General features: G+C 41.3%; 1 protein-coding gene across 4 annotated transcripts in view; it reads right to left on the reverse strand.

Moving 5' to 3' along the window:
* The window catches only part of ascc3 (activating signal cointegrator 1 complex subunit 3), a 146178-nt gene that overhangs the window by 102367 nt on the left and 27467 nt on the right, over window positions 1-16344 (reverse strand). For all 4 annotated transcript variants that reach the window (XM_039619361.1, XM_039619363.1, XM_039619362.1 and 1 more), the window contains exons 6-8: window positions 15167-15368; window positions 14559-14694; window positions 13128-13253 (exon numbers count right to left, since the gene is read on the reverse strand). In XM_039619361.1, the coding sequence (XP_039475295.1) occupies window positions 13128-13253; window positions 14559-14694; window positions 15167-15368 (464 nt within the window). The remainder of the gene's footprint in view (window positions 1-13127; window positions 13254-14558; window positions 14695-15166; window positions 15369-16344) is intronic.

A 16344-nucleotide genomic window follows, 5' to 3' on the forward strand; every position in this document is an offset into this window, starting at 1 on the left:
TGTACTATACTGTATGTAGTATACAGATGAACTATACTGTGTATAGTATACAGATGTACTATACTGTATGTAGTATACAGATGTACTATACTGTGTATAGTATACAGATGTACTATACTGTATGTGGTATACAGATGTACTATACTGTATGTATACAGATGTACTGTATACAGATGTATACAGATATACTGTGTATAGTATACAGATGTACTATACTGTATGTGGTATACAGATGTACTATACTGTGTATAGTATACAGATGTACTATACTGTATATATATATAGATGATATACTGTGTATAGTATACAGATGTACTATACTGTATGTAGGTATACAGATGTACTATACTGTATGTGGTATACAGATGTACTATACTGTGTATAGTATATGTACTATACTGATGTACTATACTGTACTGTAGTATACAGATGTACTATACTACTGTATGTGGTATATACAGATGTGACTATACTGTGTATAGTATACAGATGTACTATACTGTATGTGGTATACAGATGTACTATACTGTGTATAGTATACAGATGTACTATACTGTATGTAGTATAGATGACTGATGTACTATACTACTGTGTATAGTATACAGATGTACTATACTGTGTATAGTATACAGATGTACTATACTGTATGTGGTATACAGATGTACTATACTGTATATATATACAGATGTATACTGTGTATGTGGTATAGATGTACTATACTGTGTATAGTATACAGATGTACTATACTGTATGTATATACAGATGTACTATACTGTATGTGGTATATAGATGTACTATACTGTAGATATATACTGTATAGTATACAGATGTACTATACTGTATGTGTATACTATACTGTGTATAGTATACAGATGTACTATACTGTATGTGGTATACAGATGTACTATACTGTGTATAGTATACAGATGTACTATACTGTATGTAGTATACAGATGTACTATACTGTGTATAGTATACAGATGTACTATACTGTATGTGGTATACAGATGTACTATACTGTATGTGGTATACAGATGTACTATACTGTATATGGTATACAGATGTACTATACTGTGTATAGTATACAGATGTACTATACTGTATGTGGTATACAGATGTACTATACTGTATGTAGTATATGTACTATACTGTATGTATATAGATGAACATACTGTGTATAGTATACAGATGTACTATACTGTATGTAGTATACAGATGTACTATACTGTGTATAGTATACAGATGTACTATACTGTGTATAGTATACAGATGTACTATACTGTATGTGGTATACTAGATGTACTATGTACTATACTGTATGTGGTATACAGATGTACTATACTGTATGTATAGTACTATACTGTAGATGTATATACTGTGTATACTGTGTGGTATATAGTATACAGATGTACTATACTGTATAGTATAGTGTACTATATGTACTATAGATGTACTATACTGTGTATACAGATGTACTATACTGTGTATAGTATACAGATGTACTATACTGTATGTGGTATACAGATGTACTATACTGTATGTGGTATACAGATGTACTATACTGTATGTGGTATACAGATGTACTATACTGTATGTGGTATACAGATGTACTATACTGTGTATAGTATACAGATGTACTATACTGTATGTGGTATACAGATGTACTATACTGTATATAGTATAGTATACAGATGTACTATACTGTGTATAGTATACAGATGTACTATACTGTATGTATATAGCCAGATGTACTATACTGTATACTATACAGATGTACTATACTGTATATATATACAGATGTACTATACTGTATGTGGTATACAGATGTACTATACTGTATATGGTATACAGATGTACTATACTGTGTATAGTATACAGATGTACTATACTGTATGTGGTATACAGATGTACTATACTGTATAGTATATAGATGAACTATATAGATGATGTACTATACTGTATGTATATAGATGAACTATACTGTATATAGATACTATACTGTGTATAGTATACAGATATAGTGAACTATACTGTGTATAGTATACAGATGTACTATACTGTGTATAGTATACAGATGTACTATACTGTATGTGGTATATAGATGAACTATACTGTGTATAGTATACAGATGTACTATACTGTGTATAGTATACAGATGTACTATACTGTATATGGTATATAGATGTACTATACTGTGTATAGATGTACTATACTGTGTGTACTATACTGTGTATAGTATACAGATGTACTATACTGTATGTAGTATACAGATGTACTATACTGTGTATAGTATACAGATGTACTATACTGTATGTGGTATACAGATGTACTATACTGTATGTAGTATACAGATGTACTATACTGTGTATAGTATACAGATGTACTATACTGTATATAGATGTACTATACTGTATGTATACAGATGTACTATACTGTATGTGGTATACAGATGTACTATACTGTATATAGTATACAGATGTACTATACTGTATGTGGTATACAGATGTACTATACTGTATGTAGTATACAGATGTACTATACTGTATGGTATGGTAGATGTACTATACTGTGTATAGTATACAGATGTACTATACTGTATGTATATAGATGAACTATATACAGATGTACTATACTGTGTATGGTATACAGATGTACTATACTGATGTACTATATGTGGTATACAGATGTACTATACTGTGTATAGTACTATACTACAGATGTACTATACTGTATGTGGTATATAGATGTACTATACTGTGTATAGTATACAGATGTACTATACTGTGTATAGTATATAGATGAACTATACTGTGTATAGTATACAGATGTACTATACTGTATGTGGTATACAGATGAACTATACTGTGTATAGTATACAGATGTACTATACTGTGTATAGTATACAGATGTACTATACTGTGTATGGTATACAGATGTACTATACTGTATGTGGTATATAGATGTACTATACTGTGTATAGTATATAGATGTAGTATAGTACCATGTGTGCATGCTCTCACATCACCAAACCACACTGTGAATGTGTTAAACCTCAAAGATGTCTTAAAGCAAGTCTAAGGAAAGTTAGAGAACCACATGTGTGTGCTGTGGGGGAACCACATCCAAACTGGATTAGAAAATGCAATCAAGGTGGATTAATTATGGATGGCGGGCTGTTCAGTTCTGCCTCATCTTTGCATGCCTGTGCTTAGACGCTGTCAAGTCAGGAGAATCAAAGGATTTTGAGTGAAAGCAGTAATGGCATGTGTACTGGAACGACAACAGCACTGCTCACCTGCTACCATCAGATGTCTGAAAATACCAGACACAAAACCTTCATCTGACATCTCTAACTATATCTTTCCCAGGTGTTTGGACAAACCTTACCGTCTGAGTCGTGGATTAAAAGACATGAAACAGTTTAGGAGAGTGGGGTGTGATGTGCTAAATGATTATTTTACTATCATTAAAGATAAATGAATCACTCTACTCCATATATACTCATAATAAATTTTCCAACAGTCGCCTTTGATTACGTCAGCTGCAGGGAAAAAAAGGCTGTGAAACATCTGCTTGAAGTGTCTAGGTTTACTGACGGAAGATCTGAGTGTTAGACGAAAACAGTATGATTAAGAGTGCAACCCCCAGCCCTGATTACGATAATAATGTACATTACACTGACTTTAACTCAGAATTTAAGAAGAGGCACAGGTTTACAGACTGTTACTGAAATCTGTGGGCAGCACAGAAAACTATTTCATGTTGAATTTAAATGTTTTGTCATCGAAAACTGTACCAGTCCATGCTCCAAACTCCATGTCAAGGGACTCTTCGACATCTAAATGTTAATTCAGTAACCAAATCGGGATAATTGGCAAACCTTCTGGAGGAAACCTGGTCTTGTTAGGAGAGACGGCATCCATCCCACTTTGGATGGAGCAGCTCTCATTTCTAGAAATGTGGACAAATTTATTAAACCCCCAAAATATGACTATCCAGAGTTATAGACCAGGAAGCAGAGTTGCAGTCTTACATCACCTCCACTGCAGCTTCTCTCCTCCTGTTATCGGGCTTCTAAGGATAACAAAACCACATGTTTTGCTAAAAACCACATCCAAACTGGATTAGAAAAAATCAAGGTGGATTGAACATAGTCCTTATAGTGCTTAGACGCTGTCAAGTCAGGAGAATCAAAGGATTTTGGTGAAAGCAGTGGTTTGGGCAAATAAATTACCATATTTATCTGAAGTGTATTTTATTTGTGTTTAGTTCTTTTTAACTTGTAGTAAAGGTAAAATACATATTTAGGCAGGGGTGATTTTGCAAATATTATTTTTTTATCAGCAAGATAAATGCTTTTTATATACTCATAATAAATTTTCCAACAATTACTTTTTAAGAGTCAGGTCAAGGCTCCAACAGCCCTTGAAGGTTTACTGATATATCTGAGTGTTGGCTGAAAACAGTGAGATTAGTTTTTGTTTGCTGACATGGATCATTTTGAGTTCAGCTGGGTGTGTACTTTGCTTTTGTTATATTTCTTTAAGAGTTTAAATTAAATAAAATGTAATTTGAATCTGTAGCACTTCATGGATTACATAAGCAACACACCTTAGTTGCTGTGGATTCTTTTAAACCAAATCGCAGTTAAAATCTTTTCTGTTCAAACAAGCCTTTTTGATCTCTAGAAATGTGGACAAATTTATTAAACCCCAACATTATTTCCAGAGTTGATCAGGAAGCATTGCAGTCTTACACGCCTCTAAGCTTCTCCTCCTGTTATCGGGCTTTGGGATTGTACCAAAAAATATCTTATTATTTTTTCATTGTAAAATAAGCGTTTATGTACCATTTGTTTATCGAGCTTTGGATCTGGACTGTTCTCCACCGTGAACTATGTTAAAACAAATAAAGATGAATGCCCCGATTTGCGCTTTCGGACCATAATGAACACGCTTAAATCTCTTTATTGACCACTTACTTACTTTGCTGTGCGCCAGTTGTTTACACAAAGCACAAAGGTAAAAACACAACAATATATACAGTGTTATCTTCATTTTGCCGCTAGATTTCAAAAGTATTTGCGACCACGCTCCCAGTGTTTTCTTTTTACATATTTAGGCAGAATTTTGCAAATATCTATTCCAAGTGGCTTTTTTTTCCCAATTGTTAAAGGTTGCTGACCCCAAAGGCCTATAAGGGTGGGGCACAGAGCAGAGCAGCCACATGAACACTACTCCAGCAGAGGTTGATTATCTTGTAATAAAATTTTTACCTTCTCACTAATTTTCGACTCTGGATACTGTAGCTCCACACTTAGTTTCTCAGTGCTTCTTTTAAAAAGCAGTTCGATACTGTCTGTTCATAATATCCTATTAGATCGATTAGAACATGCTGTACATTATTACAGGTACTGCACTGCAGTGGTTTGTTTATTTTATATCTATCTAATAGACTCCAATTTGTACATGTAAATGGAGAAACTTTACTTACTTACTTTAGATGTCCTCTTCAGACACTAAGGTCAATTATGGAGTTCCACAGGGTTCAAAAAGTGCTTAGGACCAATTCTGTTTACATTATACATGCTTCCTTAGGCAGCATCATTAGAAGACATAGCATACATTTTCACTGCTATGCAGATGACATGCAGCTCTATCTGTCCATGAAGCCAGGTAACACACACCAATTAGTGAAACTGCAGGAATGTCTTAAAGACATAAAGACCTGGATGGCCGCTAACTTTCTGCTTCTTAATTCAGATCAAACTGAGGTTATTGTACTCGGCCCTGAAAATCTTAGAAATATGGTATCTAAGCAGATTCTTACTCTGGATGGCATTACCTTGGCCTCCAGTAATGCTGTGAGGAACCTTGGAGTCATTTTTGACCAGGACATGTCCTTCAATGCACATATTAAACAAATATGTAAGACTGCTTTCTTCCATTTGTGCAATTCCCCAGTGAGAGAGTCCCCCCAATCACCTGCTACCATAACATGGATGGTGCTGACTCCTGACTCAAATCAGAAAATTAGTCTGGATATAACCAATCTTGAGGAAAGATGTATTTTCAGTGATTAGTAGAAAGATGTGGGCATCACGCATTTGCATGCCTACTTTGGGATCATAATCCTTTTTGGTGGGAGTTGACCAAGAGTTTATGGGATACTGAGACTTTTTCATAGAGTCACGAGACTGGAAGAAGGTATTATGAACTGATGAATCAAAATTTGAAATCTTTGGTTCATCACGCAGGATCTTTGTACGCCGTCGAGTAGGCGAAAGGATGGTTCCACTGTGTGTGGCATCAACTGTCAAACACCATGCAGTCCCCACGCACGGCGTCGACACATTAACTTGCTAATAGAGATTTGCCGCATTAATGCGGTTATGGTGTTAAGGTCATTTTAATGAGATTAACGCTGACAGCACTATTTATAAAGTAAAATTTTATTTCAGACTTGTTTTTAAAACCTCAAATATGTCATGGGTTAATTTGGCCCGAGGGAAAACCATACGAGGGTTAAGAGGGTCGCTGACCCACTACTGATCATGTTGTCATCACATGAGCCAAGGTGTGACAAAGGGCGCGGATCATTACCACCGGAGGTTTCGGGTGAAACCATTATGAGATCATGTGACCTACTGAGATTACCAAGATGTGAATGGGAACTGAGGTGCCTGGGAAGGGATCTCAGGACTGGCAGCAGGATAGGTTGTGCTGTAAGCCCCGCCCTCTGTTCAAAGTTGGTTGTTCACAGTGGACATAAATGGCCTCTTTGAGTCCCCTTTCAAACCGTCTGTCCTCTCTGTGCAAAAATTGAATACTGGCATCTTTTCTTTGCCAAAACCGACTAACGTTTAAATACCTGGGACAACATTTGTTTTTACAAATGAACCAGATTCTTCGATGAGAGCTGAAATGTCTTCAAGAAGCTGAAAGAAGTCCAGCTGCTGTCTTTCCAAGCTGCTTAGACTACCATGACCTGGATGACTGAGAACCTACACAGACTTTAAACTCACTGCCTTGTTGTAATTTTCGTATGCACGGCAGCTACATGAGAGACTAGTGCACTGCTGCTGATTGTTCAGCATCTAGAACGTCTTTACAAAGCCTTCAGTGTTTCCATTAGGATAAAAATTTGCATCAGCAATGCATGAACTCACTTTTTCAGATATAAATAGCTTCCAGCCTGTTGGAGGAGGGAGGAGAATCTGCACTATAATATGAATCTGGAGAAAACTACAATGTCTGTTTAAATATACTCCGTTCATTAAGAAAAACATTTAAATGAGCCATAATGCCAGTTCGTCGAGTATCAGGCAGCAGAATGATATGCAGTACGAAGTGGAGGGGGGGCATTCATTACTTATGCCTTTCAACAAGCCCACACTCTCCTTCAGCTGCTAAAGAGCAAAGCTTTCTGTGTTCCTTAATCCTTATCCCTCTACAGACCTTTTCCCTGCGGGAGCATGTCATTTTTTTCAGAATGTGTTAGCAGCCTGAGTGAATTCCTACCAATTAGCAGCTTAGGCCATGTGTGTGTGTCAATACTGGTCTCCGTATCCAAGTTTCAGCGGCGTTCTGCTGTAAATCAGCAAGCAGAAGTAGCAGTTTCTGTACATGTTTGACTGGCACTCGCTCTAACTCAGCACACTCAGTACATATCTATTTGGACCAATTAGGAAGGCTTTTACCATGGTGGCAAGTGCAGGATATGGAGACCCTGATTCATTCGCTGAAAAGCACCTTAATAAATTCCTCACTTCTAATGTTTCACACTGTTAAAAGGAATGCCAGCCCCGATTCCCATTACAGCTTTCAATAAATGACAAACGGCAGCGGTGTAAACTGGAAGGAAGCGGCAGGGGCAGACTTTTCAGCTTGCCTTTCAAAGCCATCCTAATAGCAAATAAAGACTTATTAGGCATTGTGTGCTGGCGCTTCAGCAGCGAGGCACTTTGTTCCACAGTTGCCCAGGCTTAAGTTAATGAATAGAGCCGCTGCTTGACTGAGGCTAATTCACATCGCTCAGGAGAAGAGCTTCCATATCGATATAGATCAGTTACACAGGAACTCTGAAGGAGGAAAAGAAATCTGCCAGAGAGAAACTCTGAGGGGGGGCAGGGATGTCCCATTTAAAGAGTGAAGCAGGGACACGATTCAGAAATAACTCGACATTTGATTCAAGTCAACAAACGTGTAACTTTGTGTTTTATTCAAAGGCTGACGCGTCTAAATACTTCACAGTAATTAACAGAACAACTAAATGACTCCATTCAATTCAATCTTATTTATTTAGAGCCAACACACAACAACAGGGAGCTGAAGGTTTGCATAAAGTTTAGACCTTGATGGATTATTGCTTTACTACACCTTAATGCAGCCGCTCCAGTCGCTGCTGGTCTCAGTTTTGTGAAAGTGAAAACCACACTCAGCAGGATTGAGGAGGTAAATCCCATTTCATAACGCTTTGCCTTAAGACGCTCCTGGGTAGTTTTCACAGCATGTTTTCACTCATTATCTGCCTGCACTGGGAAGAGCTGTTCATCTGATTTGCAGCATTGCACTAAATCTGAGCTTAAGGTAGAACTTCAAAAGTCATACCATCAACACACACCACAGCACCATTCCCACTGCCACACTTACTACACTACGCCTCTACCACACCTGATCAGTAACGTGGTCTTCTGGCTCATCAGTGGTGTCCTTCCTTCTACTGACTATCTTATTCAGCTGCACGTTCATCCTATGTTCATCTGTCTAAGCAGTCGAAAAGTCTTCTTTTGTTGATGAAGCAGGGTGAGACAGCACGTGGTGACTGAAGCAGATTGTATTGGGCATGTAGATGAAGAGAAGAAAGGTGATGATGGTGATGATGATGGGGAGGTAGGTGTGAGGAAGAGAAGAACTGAAGGACAGACGACAATGAACTTGGTGAAAATGACAGAAAAGACTGTGGAAAACATGTACTTCAAGAAGAGGGAAGAACACAGGGCGATGCACACAGGTGGACAACATCTATCTCAGAAGGTATAATCTGAGAGATCAGGGGAGAGTGTAGCTGGGCAACAGTGGATGCTAGTCTGTATAACTGTGGGGCGGTCGTGGCTCAAGAGTTTGCAGTTCGCCTTGTAATCGGAAGGTTGCCGGTTCGAACCCCAGCTCTGACAGTCTCAGCCGTTGTGTCCTTGGGCAAGGCACTTCACCTACCGCCTTCTGGTAGTGGTCAGAGGGCCCGGTGGCGCCAGTGTCCGGCAGCCTCGCCTCTGTCAGTGTGCCCCAGGGCGGCTGTGGCTACAATGTAGCTGCCATCACCAGTGTGTGAATGTGTGTGTGAATGGGTGGATGACTGTAGTGTAAAGCGCTTTGGGGTCCTTAGGGACTAGTAAAGCACTATACACATACAGGCCATTTACCATAATAACTGTGGAAGCCAAAGTCATTGTACAAGAAGACGAAGCAAGCCATGGTGAGAACGAGGATTAAATGGTGAAAGCTGAAGAAAGATGGTGCACAGAGTTCAGGGAGGAGTGAAGGCTCTGGGGCAGTGAGGGAGATGGAGGGAGTAGACAGGCGTACTGGGAGGCTGGACATACAGTCAAGAGTGTGTTGGGTGGCAAAGGAGACTGGACACTAAGACTTCTGTCACCTGGTTAGTCAGAGGTGAAGCTGGAAAGGATGTGCAGCACAGCTGGCTAAGGAGCCTGAAATGTGACAACAAGTGAAGGAAGTGTGTGTAGAAAGAAAGGAGATGAGGAGCTGATGGATGTAGAGCCTGAGAGAGACGGGGAGGACAGATGAAGGACAGTTAGTTGGAGATGAGACTGTTTAACATAATCCTGGAGAGAACAAGAGGGATGAAAATGAAGAGCAACACCATGAAACTACGCATCGTTCCACTTCCTGTGCCTGTCACACAGCGGTGCGGTAGCTCGATTCATTTCTAACATTTACATAGTGACTACTTTTGTAGTTGTGTGCTTTATCAGAGCACACGCTGTCTCTAACAGACAACACCCATCAAGGAAAAAGGACATTACAAACTGTGGGCTAAGGACACACACATGTAATTCACATCGGGAGTGACGACACTCAGCTGTGTCAATTAGAGGTCACCAAATGTAATTTTGCTCATACACGTGGGGACTAGTTTTCCTTTGAACCTGAGGAGTCACATGATTAGCTGCATGCTAAAGTGCTGGCCTTGTTCACAGAGAGGCGTCCATCAGTCTTTAGATGGAGCAGCTTGCTCTCTGCGTGAATATGTTGAACCTGTGACCACCAGAGCTGGGACCAGAAGACCTGCAGCGCTGTCCTCTCGTCACCCCCCAATCCTCCCAATCCCAGACAATCAAAGAAGCAATAGAAGAGGATTATAAAACCTTCAACTGTACCTACAAGGAAACCAATACATGTGGACAACTGAACATTAGGTGGCCCTTGTCCCTATGAGTCAGTGATTTTATGATTAATAATAAGGGAACCTGCTCACAGCACGATGAATACGTTGGTTTATTTCCTGTCAGAGTCCTCTTAGCTTTGTTTATCATAACTAACAAAGACAAATCATAGCTTTGTTTGTGGTTATTATTCAGAATGTCTTATTTCTCAGACTTTTTATTCAATTTCGTGCTCAGTTCTGATTAAATAATTATAATAAAATGGTGAAAAGTACAAATGATCTTATTGGCTTGTCAGCGGACTCATCTCTGTGACTGTCCCGCTGCACCTCAGTGCAGCATTTATACCTTTGTTACTCATCTCTGTCACTGCCTGTGCATTTATACATCACTGCTGTGTTGAGTCATTATTAATGAATCAGCTCTTTCTCCAGGGGTGTCTATTTTATCCATCCTCTTGCTGCTCTCTTCTCCTTACGCTCAGCCCTCTGGCCACAGCAGATGGCTGTGCCTGCTTGAGGTTACTTCCTTTTAAAAGGGAGTTTTTCCTTCCTACTGCCACAAAGTGCTTGCTCTGATGGGGTTTCTCCTGTTCTGTAAGGTAAAGTCTGTTCTATGTAAAAGACTTTATTCACAAAATTGAGTTGAAGATAAGGATAGAAGTGACAATCAGTGAAGAGGAGTATGGCGTTATGGCAAGAAAGAGCCCTGCAGATGCAGACTGCAGGAGGAAGCTGGGAGTGGCACAGCACTACATGAGGCTGGTGCAGTACATGTATGAGGACAGCGGCGAGGTGTGCAGCAGACGTTACAGACGGGTGTGGGATGGGGTTGGATTATATCTGGGAATCTGCTCTGAGCTGCTTCTTGTTGCAGAAACACAGAGTGTAACCTGAACGGAGGAATGCACAGTCACACTGTGGCAACCTGTTCTGTTTCTGTGACTAATGAAAGGATTAGTGGTGAAGTGCTGAAAGACACACTGAGGAAGATTGAAGCTGAGAGCTACTGAAGTACTGCCAGTGCCAACACACACACACACACACACACACACACACACACACACACACACACACACACACACACACACACACACACACACACACACAGGAGCAAGTATGGTCAACTATGATGACAAAAGCCACAATTTTGATGTGATTAAAGCATCCATGCATCAGTTAGTCACACACAGGACACACATGCTTTCATCACAACTATCAGTCCCATTTATGATTACAGCCATTGCAGCGTGAATGACATGAAGGATAACAATGGTAACAGTTACACTCATTTTCTGGATTCATGGATGTTCCACGTTGGTGTCGTCATGGACAGACTGCAGACTGGAGAAGCCGACGTGATCTTCTGCTGCGTCTTCAGCAGGATCAGAGCAGAGCTTTCTATGAATGTGGACTCTGATGAAGTCCTGCTCCTCTCTAAGGCACAGATCTAACTCAGCTGCAGGTTCTCCAGCCTGCTGCTCTCTCTTGTTTGGCCTAATGGTGACTGGGTAAAGTCTGCTGGAGGCTGGGAACGTACCAGTGTGAGTGTGGGTTTGTCCATCAAGCTGCCACTCAGGCTGACTGATCATTGTGCCGGCTGACAGCTGGCTGAGTGCTACAGTGCTTTCATTTAGACTGAACATCAGTCACTGGCTGCTACAGTCACATGATCTCCTGGGCATCAGCAACATCTCCTGGCAGCTTAGCAGACACACAAACAGTTCCTGTGGTTCATACTCAGGTACTTGATGAAGTACAGCAGTTATTTCATCAAGTCTAAGGACCTCAGGGCGCTACATCTCACTCAAACGTGCCACCTGAGACGCTGTGTAGAGACAGCACAGGCGTATTTTATTAACGGCATTCCTAAATCCATTCAACTTTTCCAAGGCAGGATTTTCCCAGGCTCAGGAGGATGGAGCCTTTCTGAGCTGTGACAAGGAAGGAAAGGTACAAACCCGGGTAGACCCAGGCTAACTCCTACAGACAGATGGCCACTCAACATTCGATCACCAGCTAACCAAACTTCATGAATGTCTCTGAACAGTGGGAGGAAGCCAGAGTACCTCCAGCCTTTACTTTCAGGAAAAGGTGACACTCACCTGTTTGGGCATGTTTATTAAGAAGAAACTCAAATCATTGGAATCGTACACTCAAAAATAAACCTGTGTCTATAATTATAAGAATAATATCAGTCAGTCACTGGTTTGATACCACAGCTGGTAATAAAAGGGCCAGCAGTCTGCAGTGGATACCTCACAAAATCAAAGCTTTAGCTGAAGCTTTAGAGAAAAGCTGAGTGGAAGAAGGTGATTACAGACACAAGACAGGAGGAAATGCCGGGAAAGCAAACAGTGTGAACTTAAGCTGGAGATAGACCAGTTCACCCAGTCTGAACTGAAAGAAGATAGAAGTGACCTGGAGTACAGCTGTGACTGTGGCTGCTGTGGAAGGACCTGTGGTATACATATGTTGGGACATGTGCTCACCTTAAGGTGGAGGTGGGGGGGTATTCAAAACTCCACAGAATTTCCAGTAAGCATTGTGGTCATACACACACACACACACACACACACACACACACTAATCCTAAACTTAACCCTGACACTAAAGCCACACTCTGAGCCTCAAACATGCCTTCAGACCTGTGGGGGCGGGGATTTTGTCCCCATAGGTGACTGTTGGTCCCCTCAAACATCGAACAACACAGCAGCTCCTACCTCGTCTAATTCAGAGATGTAGACGGGCTTTTCTTCAAACCCAACAGGCATGGGCTCATTGGGTGGGATCTCCACTTCTTCGTACATCTTACAGTTTTCTCTGCGGATTCCCTCGGGCAGCAGCATCTGTACGTTAGCGACCAAACAGAAGAAAAGGTTTGACACAATATCTCAAAGACACAAAACATTTAACAGGAATGAAGAACTTTATGTCTGATTACATGTGAGCACTATAAATCTGAAGCAATACGTTTAGTTTCCTAACTGCACATTAAAATGAGCAGGGTGTACTTGGTATTTGGAGTTACAGATGAACAGCACAGAGTAGCCTGGGTCCATAAAACAACACAGGATGTAGGTCCACAGAACAAAACGCCTCTCTGAGCCCACACTGGGTCTGTAGCATGTTCTCCCCTCTCTATGTAACTACAGACCCTAACATAAACACATTTATACTGTCAATGATAAAAAAATCTCTTTATAATAAAGACTAAATATGAACATTACATAAAACAGATAAAGTCAATGCTTATACATTTATTCCACATATAAATCAGTCAAGTGCGACAAAAAGCTCCCCCCTGACCATCTCCAGTAAGTGTCACATGTGTAATGAAGCCACACAAACACTGTGGAAGTGTCTGACTTACAGGCCCTCCAAGCACACAGAGGCGTTCAAGCTGAATATCTCAAGTTCATGAGTACACAAGCTCATCTTTCAAACCTCTGTAAGTTCTCTTAAAGCAACTTTACATGACTAACACTAGAGCTCCCTCATCTCTGACCATCATCAGTGAACCAACTTCCTGTCTGTGCAGAGGAACAGCACTCCTCCACCAGCTGAGGGAGGAAACATGCTTTATGAAGCAGTCAGCTGCTTCTGTCATATGAAACGTTTCCTTCTGCCCGACAGGTCAAGCTGATCGCTGAGCCTTTTGTTCCAGATGTTCCTCAGGTTTAATCACTTTTCTCATACATGTTCATTCATTTACAGAGCAGGAGAAGCCAGCCTGTGATTAAGGACCAGTGCTGCTACACAGACACATATGTCCTGAGCCCAGTGGTTATTTCCTGTGATGGTTCTCAGCACTGTGCCGTGGCCACAGACCCACGCTGTGAGATGGTCACACCGTGTTTCTTCTCTGTGATTCGTTCAGCAGCCTGACAGCCACTAAAGTGATTCTACACTCTGACACGGGCTCAGATTTTGTTAGAGCCATCTCCCACAGTGTAAAATGCAATGAAGCAGCAAGAATGATGTTATCACACAATGTTAAGATGGGATTATCCCCGCTGCACAGATAAATGATTTAACCTTCCTCCAGAACAGTAAGAAAAGGAAAAATGAAGCACAGAGCATGCGCACTTTAAACCTGTGGGTCATGTCACACATCAGAGGCAGAGAGTGCAGCACAGTAAACAGAGCCTCACCCTGGCTCCTCCCACAAACGCAGCCGTCGTTGTGGCCTCTGCGAGGTTGTCGTAGACGTTGGGATATCGGATCCGCTCGTAGACTCTGTCTCTGCTCAGCACAGGTTCATAGCGTGCAGTCAGCAGGGCCTGCTCTCTGCACCAAGGCACACGTGAAACAGTAAGACGGGACAGTAAACAGAGCTTTAACATTTAAATTGGCACAGTGTCAGATCCACGGCACAGCCCTCATCTTGATCCACAGCTGTGGAAATAAACCGCGCTGTGATGGATGAGCCCAGTGAAGAGGCAAAGATGTGAGGCTTTATAAAGTGGCTTACCTCTCTGCTAATCTTTGTCTTCACACTGCGCTGGATCTGCACACGCTAACATTTTAATTAAACAGACCGCTGCTCGTTTTTTTACCCTCTGAAATTAAACTTTTGGAAGAATCTTCCAGCACCCCCCCTCCCCCCCTCGTACCACCCCCAACAGAAAAGCAGCTTTGCTTTTGTTTGAAGCTGTCATGAAAAATGCACGAGGCTGTCGGTCACACACACCTGAGAGCACAGGTGGGCACACAACAAAGACACACAAACACTAAGATGTGTTTTGTAGAGACGACATACCGCTGGGCTCTCATCTCTCTGGGGTCAAAGGTCAGGAGAGCATCCGTAGAGTCACCCTCATCGCCTCCTTTGAATCTCCTTCTCTCTTTCTTCTCCTCCCTTCGGTACATCTTTAGCATTTGTTTCTCCTGCTCTGATTGGATGGTCACCTGGCACCCGTAGGTGGGCTTGGTCACTTCGGCGCTGACCTTGAGGCTGAGATCTGAAGGAAAAAGACGTACACAGCTCATCGTTAGTTCTCAGCAGCACGCTGAAGTCAGGTAGGAATACTTTATTAGTCCGTGGTGACAGATCTATCTGGCAGTGCACACGTTAAGCTTGGCCGCTGCAGCCTCCCTGTTTGAGACACAACAGCTCAATAAAAGGCAGAATTGCTCTTGAAAACAGATGAGATCTCATGATTGCACCACGGCCCAGGCTGATTGACTGAATGATTTCTTTTTTATCTCACCTAGCGGCTCTACCTGCTGCACAGCCTCCCTGCACTCTAACAGCTCCCCTCTTCCTGTCACTCTCACCCTCCCACCTCCTTTAACTCTGTCATCCTCCATGCACCATTCCCCGTCCTTTATTGGCCCTCTCTCTGGGAGCTATTGTGCCTCGTTATATGTCTCTAACAGTGACTCCAGATTTCGAGGACTCTCATTTCCCGAGCAATCACAGTGCTATAATTGTGCTGAAGAGCATCACCGAGACAGATCAGGGTGTTTCACACATTACAAACAGTGGCGCTTATGATCATTACCGGTTTTTGGGTTTGGTGATACTGTATAGTAGCTCTGACATGCACAGCCTGATTCATGGATGAATGGGTGAAAAAGCTAAATACAGTCTGATTTTACATTTCTAATGAAATTCTCCTTTGAAACAGTGTCAAAGCAGGACGAGTCGTTTAGACTCACACATTTTGTTGTTTTTGAAGGACTGAGTTTGAGTTCGCTGTATGTGTTAGCGAACTCAAAGCAACTGTTAGGACAGACCTACAGACGTCTGATTAACTACTGCAGGAGAGACCATGACTTCATCGTTCATAAAAACATTCAAATCATTTTCATTTCTGAGCTGTTAGAGTGTAAATCAAAGTTTTGGGTCTGTGGCTTCCCCGTGTCCTCGTGTGTGTCCTCTGGGTACTGATTATATCAACTAGTGAGTCTGAGTAGTCCATGCATTCAATTCAA

Source organism: Oreochromis aureus, linkage group 11 (assembly GCF_013358895.1).
Source record: "Oreochromis aureus strain Israel breed Guangdong linkage group 11, ZZ_aureus, whole genome shotgun sequence".
NCBI lineage: Eukaryota > Metazoa > Chordata > Actinopteri > Cichliformes > Cichlidae > Oreochromis > Oreochromis aureus.